This window comes from Hylaeus volcanicus, chromosome 1 (assembly GCF_026283585.1).
Source record: "Hylaeus volcanicus isolate JK05 chromosome 1, UHH_iyHylVolc1.0_haploid, whole genome shotgun sequence".
Taxonomy (NCBI): Eukaryota; Metazoa; Arthropoda; class Insecta; order Hymenoptera; family Colletidae; genus Hylaeus; species Hylaeus volcanicus.
The window spans coordinates 32,920,511-32,931,487 of record NC_071976.1 but is presented as its reverse complement, the minus strand read 5'-3'; the positions used below and the strand labels follow the sequence as shown (position 1 = coordinate 32,931,487).

Here is a 10,977-nt window from a genome sequence, read left to right as displayed (position 1 = left end):
CTGACCCCCCTGGAATAGTTCTAAATATTAAATTATTAAAGCTAAAATAATCTCAATCCTTGTGTTTATAACCCTGATAACCATTTGTATATTTCTAAGAAAATTGTGTACTTGTAAAAATATCACAAAACCACTTCTGATCCCTGTTGAATATCAATTTACATTTTAAAATAAAGATTGAGGTAAATTGTTCTAAATATTAAATTATTAACCAACCGTAAATTTCTTGGTTATTAACGCGAGGTTTAAAAATCGAAATTGTTGAAAAAAAAAAATGTTATTAATATTCGTTCGATATAAAGAATTATCAGAAGAAAGATTTGTCGGAAATTAACCTTTTGCAGTCGAGAGGTATAACTATCTCAGTCACCATTCGGTTTCACGCAGCAAATCTACGATACCTAATGTTTATTTAGGTTTCATTTCTTTGGAGGTCGAAGTGTCGATAACATGATTGTCGGTTAGGTAAAGGTGACCTTATTCTCGAATCTAGATAGCTTAGAATTCATGGCAATAGAACGCTAGGAAACATCTCGAGTTGCTGGTAGATACGAAAAAAAGGTCTCGAGCGCAAAGGGTTAAATGCTTTGAAAATTCACAGTAATAAATATATTTTTGCCAGTCTTCCCAAGTTAGGCAAGAAATGCCAGATATATTTCAGATTTTATAAACAGTTCTATAAGATTCGCTACTTTTCATACACATTTATAAATATAATTATGAAAAGATAAACTGCGAAATTATAGTAATAGGCTTTTCCTATCACCGACGAATTCAGCAGCGAAAAGGATAATGAAATGCTAGTTTGCTCAACTCCCACGCTTACCACGTGCAGAATGGCCTCCGCTACTCGCGTCGCATTAGATCTCGTAAACGGTCGAAATATAAATCGATTAAATTGCACTTTTCCTATTCGATTCTACGTTCAAGTTGAGTTTCACGAATCGATCGCTCGACTGACACTCGTATAAATGCGTACAAAGTTAAAATTTCGTTCCAAAAATCAGACAATTGGAAACTACATAATGGCGTTATAATTCTAGGACGTGCCGATCCTATCGGTAGAATATGTAACCTCGCGTAATTCCTACAGCATTAACGTAGACTTTTATACGTATATGTATAGGATTTATTACCCTGTTTCAATCTACTTTTCGTAATATCGTGCCGATAGGCTAAACTAAGTAGACAAGAGCTATAACAATTACGCAAATGCGTAGTAGTACGTTCTAAACATCTTTGTAATTTTACATTTTCTGTTTACATATCTTGTGGTACTTGATTTTGAAACCTCATCAGAGTTCACGATGATTTATTCTGAAAGTGGTTCACCGTTTATTTTGAAAGTGGCTTCAGTCCCTTTGTTGTTAACTGTAGTAACGTATACCACTTTTACGATCAGGTATATTCAGAGTATACGATCATATCGGACATATGTATACATGCACATAAATAGACTCGGGCCACTTTTATAATAAACGGTTCATTTCAATCTGCATAGATTCGGCGTAACAGCTGACTTTATTAATTTTTGAAGTTTAGCGAAAGTCCCTGTCAGCCATGCACGGATAGCGTGACGATTAACGTTTCAAAGCAGATGTTCGTATCGATTCTCGGCACGCAATAATCCTCAAAAGGATTCGCAAGCATCGCGGAAACACGCGGGAATAAAAATTCACAGAGCATCGGCATAGCGGTTGAAACCGAACGAAACCACCTGTCATTCCTGTCAACGCGTCGCGCCGTGAAGTTGGCTGCGCGATTCGCTGCGCCAGACGACGATCGTCGGCAAGCCAAGGAATTTTAAAAAAAAGCGCGTCTCTACTCACCGTCAGCTCGGCGTTTCGTCCAGCCTCATTGGAGTATCGCCGATGGAAACCCGTCACGCTCGAAAGTATGGTTGACACGATCATGCGGGTACGATTGTTCACTGGTCACGTTTGCATCGAAATTCAACACGTCCAGAAAGCACGCACATCGCGTAAGAACCGGGTGAAAGGATGCTCGACGGAATCGTGTGTTGCAGAGCGTACCGTGGCTCTTTTGTTCTCGCGCTTTGTCCTCGACCGATGTTTGCTCGTTAGAATAATTCGCGCAATTTCTGGTTCGAGTAACCGGTGCACCGAACACACGCCCGACTTTGAACGATTCACGAAACACACCTGACCACTGGTCGAACGATACTGAGCCGGTGGCGGTGGCGCTCGCGAATCTCCCACTAGGCTTCCCCTTCCCTCTCCCCTCCCACGACGCTTCAGCATCGTCGAACGAGCAACCCTTTGCGCTAATTCTATGAAAACAGGCATTTTTAACTCTTTGGGGCACGGTGGGATTAAAAGTGTCCCACCTTTTTGATGGACCGTAATGCATGGTTGGACTAGCTACCTGTTATTGAGACCAAATTTTGAAACTTTCCTTCTCTACTATAGTAATACTCTGCTATACTCTATACTATATCGAAGTCTGCTATCAATGCGCTAGTTCAATCTCGAGTTTGTGCGTTTATGGAGACTTTACTGTATGAGGCAATATGTAAGACATTCGAAAGTGTCAGGATTTTCAACGCTCAAGAATTTCAGGACTTGATGACAATTAAGGGGGCATTTCACTGTGAACGCACAAAAAAAAAGCACTTTTACACATCCTTGAATATTTTTGTATATTCATAGCTGCTATAAATGAATAAACACCCGCAGTTTAGTGATAACAATAACTAAATTAATGGAATAAGCAAACATAATTTAAAAAGAAGGATAGACAAATTAAATTTGGGATCGGATTACTACTTTCAGCAAGACAATGATTTTAATATTATTTTTTTTTAGTGTATACTTATATGATCAGATTACTACTTTCAGTAAGACAATGATTTTAATATTATTTTTTTTTAGTGTTTCCTTGCATAACCTGCATGGCATGCGATATACTTAAACTTTAAACCCGATAGATACATTTAAAAAAAAAAAAAATGAAATAAACAATCCTATCTTGTACAGTTTTTTAGAGGATATTATAGAAAGATTTAGTCTGAGTTTGTTCCGGCATTGTAAAACGTTCGGGGGATTCCCGGCCGTGTAAACCTCAACGGCATAAACAGCGCTTTTTCCCGCCGGAGGCACCATGTGCAACATTCTACAGGTTGTAACAAATGAGGAATATTAACATTTATATTGTGCGCCCGGGGGCTGGCTTCTACACCGTGAGCGTGACTCACAACTGCCTATCTCGAAGATTTTATAGTCGTGGCCGCGCCATAATCTGCACACCCCCGGGAATAGCGTGCGCGATGGTGTGCGTTCAAAGTATATCATTAAAGTACAAGATCACAGACACCGCGAAAAGTAGTTCGCGCGCCTTCTTGGCTGGAAAAACGCGTTGTGTATCCGTAAACACGCGGAAAGTGTCTTCCTGCAACGAAAGCCTGCGGTTTACACGTTAAATAAATTCAATGGACGGTAAATCATGCGGTGATATTCATTGCCGCGTATATGTATACGTCTCTTGATTGCCACTGTGAGTTTTGTTGTATTTCATTCGTCCACGGTGCCCGTTCGAGCCGTACGTTACTTTTTGTTTTCGCGGCGTTTAACCTTCACGCAGCTGTGTTTACAATGGCTCGCGCTTGAGATCATCGCGTGCGTTTCTACATTTCTTTCCTCTCCTTCGATCGCTCAGGGTCGCATCGACCTCTTGCCTGGATTGTTATCGTCCGAAAGTAGAAACGTATCCACACTTGACTGTAAAACTTGGTCTGTTTTAGGTTTTCGGTACCGTAGAAGTTCTGACTATCGACGGGAATTTCTTCGTCGCAATATGCATAACATCACAAATATTTAAAAGTAACGTGTTTACTCTCTTACGGCAAGCAGCAAACAAATCATAATTTAAACATCACATTCCAACTTACAGTTTGTTCTGTTTCACACATCTTACCTCGCACTATTTATATCGAGCTGTCCTAAAAGTTTCTTTCGTGAGTTGCATTCAAGTATTTTCTGTGGCAGTGTTTATATAAATAGACAATCTAATTCTTTAGACATTGATGCTGTAAATGAATTGTACACAATTTCGTAATATAACATAAAACATAAAATATTGTGCATGTATTACTTATTCATAAAGCGAAAGAAACTTTTCGGACAACCTAATATTTATAACAATTATTATATAAAGTTATATCCGTAAGTACAATTTGTGTAAATGAATACACATAGAACATGTACAAAACAATGAAATTGAATGCCTTGGTTGAAATTAATTGAAGAATCGAAAACGAAAGAAACTTTTGGGACAACCTAATACTATCTATCCTACGATATCTATTTAACCTTCATGACATACGATATAGTTAAACTTTAGACACAAAGTATACATTTTCCAAAAAATTAAGTAAACTGTCGTATCTTTAACAGATCCGAAGAGGAAGTAACCGATACATTTGTACACCACTGTATTAATTTCGTCGTTACGAAAACACAAGGAGTGGCTGCGAAATTTACGCTGACAGCGGCGAACAATTACGTAATCGCGTATTTTCCAAACGGTCAAGCGATTTCTTTTCGCATCGATCAACGGATGATTGCACCCTTTGAGGGTTAATCGTGCGCGCCAACCTGTCTATGGCTAACGTTATTGTTGAAAAAAATATCTGTCGCGTGCAGCTGCCTCCCTCGAAGAAACATTTTTTTTTTACACGGGTTCTACTCGCTATGTCGCTACCTTGAACTTGTTATTTTACGTGAAACCAGTGGCGCGTTATAGTAGTAGGTAAAAACAAACATCTGCCTTTAAGAACTTATTCTTGTTCTTCGTGCACAGTCCGCGAAGGAACAAGTTTCTTTATTCGAAAAACTTGCATAAACATACAGTGAGCCGACAAATTATTTCCACAACGTGTTTCTTGAAGATAATGACCCGTAAGGAAGCAATATATTAGTATAATGTACATGTTTCGGTACATCATTATACACAGGAAGAATATATCGACTTGAAAAAATCAACAGTTTACCGTTCAAAAATAATATAAAATAAACAAAAATTTTATTTTATCAGTTGGCTAGTTTATCGCTAGTTTTTATTGCATGTCTACCATTCTGTGCGAACACATTGTCACTCCACAATTATTTCTTATATAAATTAAATATTCTTAAAATAAAAGTTTAAATTCAGATACGTATCTGAATTATTTAAGCGAGGAGTTACAAATTCAATTTTCACTCAAGGTTAACTAATTTTTGGATTTCTCGAGGGAAAGCTCCTTTTATCGTCGACGCGACAAGAATATACTTTTTCTTATCTTGAAACGATTTTTCGGTAGCCGAAACAGCTCAATTCGGTCTCAACGAGACAATATCTCGGTTGCAAATGCCAACATTCCCATTACGATCTCTTTCTTACTCGTCCCATCTCTTCCTCTGGCACGACTCTCTCACATTCGGTTCTAACCTGACCGCATTCCAAGAAGAATCTGTGTCTCCGCTTATCACGGTGCATTTACATCGTTTCCATTGCGCGAAAATCCAGTCGACTTGCATCGGTGCGTATAATTAAACCTGATCGAATTAATTAATCGCAAAGGCCACCGTTTAAGCAAATATAAAAATATGCGGTATATAGACTACGGATGTTTACGCGAATGCATATTTTTGTAGGAAATAGTTAAAAGAATGTGGTTTAGACAGAAGTTTGTTTCGAAACTAGAGAGATGAAAATTTTGTGCAGGAACGTGTACGACGCGGCGTTGTAAATCACAGTCGCAGCATCAACTTGTATCTTAGCCGGTGAATCGGCGGGATACGAGAGCACATCGGGAACCAACGTTATGGGTTCTGGGTTCTGGGTCTCTGAGACGCCCGCGCCGCTGCTTATACGGCCTGGTACAACATGATGTAGTATGACTTCCTGACCCAGTAGCCCCGCGTCTCCGGGAGCTGTATGGAAGATCGCCACCAGGATAAAATAAATCAACCGTGTGTATTAAGTTGGTGGACTCAAACTCAAACTGTTTCTTTGCTTGCTACTTTATTGGACATAAATATACGTGCTCCTTGAATAATAATGACTCGCGCTTTCAGGCGCGCCGTACGTTGTACGGTGAAATGAGGAATTGAACGGTCGTCGAGCTTTATTATTTCCAGCAACGATGTGGAATTCTTCGTGTACACCGTGGAGTCGTTTCGAAGGTGCTTTACTGTATTCCAAGCGGTACAAATATTGTTTTGTTTTCAAAATGTTGGTGTCTCTATTGTTCTCCAAGTCTGGGTAGAACAACAAGATTATTGTTCGAAGAAAACTATTGATTTAAATTAAAGGAACGAACATGCTTTAATGATGGAACAGTTGAAGGAACGATAAAATGTATTAAATTGTTCGGAACTTTCATGACGATCAAGAGTGACACAGACGTTTTAGGATTTTTACGACTTTCACGATATTCGAGAGTATCGAGAGTATAAGAGTATATGTATAATACGTTCTTTTAAGAGATCACGCCGCGACCAAAACTAGCTACCTGTTATTGAGACAAGATTTTGAAACTTTCCTTCTCTACGGTCGAAGCTTGTCGGCAAACATCAGAGAATCTACGAAGTCTACCATAAATGCGCTAGTCCAATCTCGAGTTTGTGCATTTATGGAGACTTTACTGTACGAGGCAATATGTAAGATATTCAAAAGTGTCAGGACTTTCAACGCTCAAGGATTTCAAGAAATTTAAGAATTTCAGGACCTGATGACAATTAAGGGGGCATTTCACTGTGAACGCACAAAAAAAACCATATTTTCAATCATTTTTTTCTCAGGAACTATTGCATAAAATTGAATGAATTATTTCCCCCTTAAAGGTATGATTAAGGAAAGTAAATAACAAATTTTTTTTTATGCAGACGCATATTATTTTGTAAACAAATGATGAAATATTTTTTACCAAAAAAAAATTTTTATTTACTTTCCTTAATCATACCTTTAAGGGGACAAAAACAATCATTCGATTTTATGCAATAGTTTCTGAGAAAAAAATGATTGAAAATATGCTTTTTGTTTGTGCGTGAAGAACTTTTACCATATTCAGGACGTTCGCAACAATTGAAAGTGCCAAGTATCTTCCATATTGTCAAGACTTGAAAGACTTTCAAAGACATTTAAAGACTTTCATGTTCAGAACTTCAAACCAATTAGAATCACTAAGAACTTTCATAATAAACTTCGAGCATGAGAACTTGGATTAGATTTCTTCCAGTAGCGAAAATGTCGTAATTAAGATAACTCACGGTTCGCGGTACCGTAATATTTTTTCGCTGGCTACTTTAGAAGATGACGAGAGGCTGCAGCGCAAGGGGAGTCTACGCCACTTCCTGAGGAATACGGTCACGAGGAACTGCGGTTTTCGAAAGAACTTGATAAAACCGCAAACCGCGCGATTGTCCTTGATAACCGGGTAATGTATTTCAGTGAAATACTTTCCATTAGTCATTACAGTTGAAAGGGATAACAACGTTATTTCCGTGGGAAATCTATTCGCGAAAGAGATGAGTTACGATTTCTACGACATTCGCGTGGAAATGAAACCATTCCATTTTAATTTTAAACTTTGCATTTATTTAATTGATCTGAGCTGGAGCCGCCATTTTCGACTCTTTATTCATAACAAAAATTGACGTTCAACTTCCAATTATACAAGAATATATTACTTTGAAATCTATACCCGAAAGTATTTATTTTATATTAAAAAAAAAAAACATTCCAGAACTTCACGCATGTTTCATGCATCTCGACGGTAACCTCTCCTTAATATGTTCGTCTTTCGTGGAAAAATGCAATATACATATATGTAAAATCTCTCACACGTGTACCAACTTTATCTCTGTGTACTGCTAATTTAAGTTAAACATGTATAGATTTACATATTTGTAAAGCGAATAAATGTCTCTCGAGACGTGAATAGATCGATAAAGAAAAAAACGTCACATAGTATTCTAAACGACTCAATATATCCTGGACTTATGTCTGCTACCAATATGTTTGACCCCATCAGTCACTCGAACCTAACGGGAAACAGAAGACCCTTGAGTCCGAATTGAAAAGCAGAAGAAGAAGAAATCATCCGCGCAGTCCTTTGTGTCCGTTGACAATTATCGAAAGGTGACCACGACGGAATTTCAATCGTCGTGGTAATACAGCAGCACGATATGCTTGGCACCGTCTTCCTCGTCGAAGGGTTCGCGTGTACTCTTTGTTCGACCGTGCGTACACCCGTGTCGCTCGCATGAAACGCGCGGATGAGTCAGGGATTGCGCAGCGCGTAACGAGACTCCTTCTTCCATCCAGTGTGAATTTTCTAACATGCGCGAGCACGGCTCGTGGTCATCGGCATTAGGCAGTCGATATTCCCGGCTCGTGCGACCGGAACAATGAAACGCAGCGAATACGATGCGAGTCACGCCGATCATGCGGATACATCCGACGCGACGCGACGCACGGATGTGTCTCAGGCTGCAACAACAACGCACAGACGAAAAGACGGAAACATCGGAGACGATTGCGGCAGAAAGAAAAAAACAAGACGAAGAATAAGAAACAACGACGAAAACAGAGGGGAGAGCGCGTGATTTACGTACACCGCATCTGAACGTATTTTAATTGAGATGAAAATAAGGAACAACTAGTTAAAATAATATATTTGGTTATTTTTGCATTTAAAAAACGAAAGAAATAATCCTCAGATAACTAACTCGCCATGTAATGAATCGTTTACAATTTTCGTTATTTATTTTATTAGCAAAGTTATTTGCTTATCGTTGGAAAGTGAGACGTACGCGCAAAAACGAGGCGTCGAAAGCCGCGGGACTACGGGAAGGATCTACGATCGATCAATGTCACTGCGCATGAGTACACGAACGAGAATGATTGGGGCGTGCACGCCACGGCAGTTTGCTATACTCGCGATGAAGAAATCAGTTCTGTTCCGTTATTTACACCTGTTGAAGTGCGTAACCATATACAACAGTTATTACATTAAAAATTCTTCTTAAATAATATTTCCATTCTTCTCGTCAATGCTTTGTCTTACGTGACTCCTGCATTGTTTTAATACTGTTTGCGGAATATCTCTTAACAGTCATATCTGTGGGGATCTGGTCCCTTATAAATCGGGTACCTAATCGCTAGACCCGTGCTGTAGCTGCGTAGTGCCTATACAGTAAAGTTTCCATAAATGCACAGATATCTCTACCATAAATGCACAGATATCTCTACCATAAATGCACAGATATCTCTACCATAAATGCACAGATATCTCTACCAATACACGCAAGATAAACTAAGGCGAGCACGTCATCTTCAGAAGTGTGTGGTTCCTTGAAGGTTTCCATTCGGATAGCAAGAAAATAGTATTACGTTATCCCAAAAGTTTCTTTCGTTTTATTAGTAAGTAATACATACATATTTTATGTCTACTGTTACATCATTGAATCGTGTACGATTCATTTTGCTCCATTACTGTTACAACATCAACATCTAAGAAATTAGATCGTCTATTTATATAAACACTACCGCACAAAATAATTGGGTGCAAATTACGAAAGAAACTTTTGGGACAACCTAATATATAAATTAGGCTACATGAAACTTTTATTGCTTTTGTTATCCTTTTGTCTGAAAGGAGTACAAAAGTACAAGGGTACAACAGTACAACGCTGAGTGTAAAAAATATAATACAATAAAAATACTTTAAATACGTGCTACATTGTGCACTAAACACAATTCTGTAAAAAAGGTAAAAATAATTTTGCGAAAGGAAAAAAATGAGAGTTGTTCGTCGACTCACCTCGTCATGTTTAGTCGGATCTAATGACTTGAGGCCAGCATCCACGTAGAATATGGAATTCATTTCCCTGTGGTACCACATGTTTGGCAAACCAAATTGTAGGTTAATAAAAACACGATGCGTCACAAGTCACAAGGAAAACCTCGCGTTTATTTTTCTTGCTTCCACTTGCTCGATATCTTTTCGTGACGAGTATCGCCACTCGGTGGAAAGAACGTCGAACACTTTTCCACGTAATTCCTTCAAATACGAACACCGTACTTCAAATCATGATAATCGAACATTTATCACTGAATTCCAAACCTTCCGTAAATACGAGCTTCTGCAAATAGGCGTACTATCTCATTCCAAATAGTATTTTCTGTAATTACTAGATTCCAAGTTTCTATGCGTATGTATCATTTCGCAGCTAAATAAGAATTTCTTATCATTAAATTCCGCTTCTTTGTACGTTTGTATCGACTCACAATCGTTGACAGTTCGTATACAAATGTATATATGATTGTAAACGCGTGCAGCGAAACATAGAAACGATGCATTCGATTCAAAACGGCGCATTATTGTCGCAAGAACGCGGAATGGAAACGGTAACGCGTGCTCGCGGTATAAATAATTCACACATGTAAACAGTGACGAGTCTTGAAAGTGACACCGGTAAGTGAGTTCTTTTCGCCGCGGTTGCCCCGTGAAAACTGGAAAGCGAAACGTTAATCGCACTATCGCACACCTCTCTTGTTTCTGTCTACGCGATGTGTCCTCCCTCCCTAACCCTCGCATAAATTCACTCCGCTTCCTCTTGACCGTGATGGCCCTCTTTGACAACCAATTAACTTGTCAGCACTCTCAACTTTTTAACCGATATCGAAAAAGGAGGAGGTTACTCAATTCGACGAGTATACTTTTTTTTTTCTGTCATATGGATTACATTTTGTTTTTCTAAGAAAAAATTGTAATTTTTAACCGATTTCGAAAAGGAGGAGGTTACTCAATTCGACACGTATATTTTTTTTTTATTTTTTTTTTTTTATGTATGTTACTCGATTACGCCGAGATGGCTTGACCAATCGGAATGAAACCTGTTGCATCTTGTAGAGCATGTCTCCGGGGTGGTCCCGTTACCAAAAAATTTTGGGATTTCTCATTTTTTACCCGTT

At 38.6% G+C, this 10,977-nt stretch overlaps 2 protein-coding genes across 4 annotated transcripts in view; one reads left to right on the top strand and one right to left on the bottom strand.

The window, feature by feature from the left end:
* LOC128882237 (myb-like protein X) overlaps positions 1–10,928 on the bottom strand; it is a 54,090-nt gene extending 43,162 nt beyond the window's left edge. Inside the window, exon 1 of one of the 2 annotated variants that reach the window (XM_054133900.1) lies at positions 9,824–10,928. In XM_054133900.1, coding sequence (XP_053989875.1) covers positions 9,824–9,904 — 81 coding nt within the window. In that variant the 5' untranslated portion in view covers positions 9,905–10,928. Of the gene's footprint in view, positions 1–1,829; positions 2,187–9,823 lie in introns of those variants that run through there. The other variant, XM_054133848.1, reaches the window with a different exon arrangement.
* Positions 8,937–10,977, top strand: part of LOC128883860 (UPF0605 protein CG18335-like) — a 5,998-nt gene continuing 3,957 nt past the window's right edge. Inside the window, exon 1 of one of the 2 annotated variants that reach the window (XM_054136730.1) lies at positions 8,937–8,983. The gene's annotated coding sequence lies outside the window, so the exon portion shown is untranslated. Of the gene's footprint in view, positions 9,343–10,977 lie in introns of both variants that reach the window. The other variant, XM_054136805.1, reaches the window with a different exon arrangement.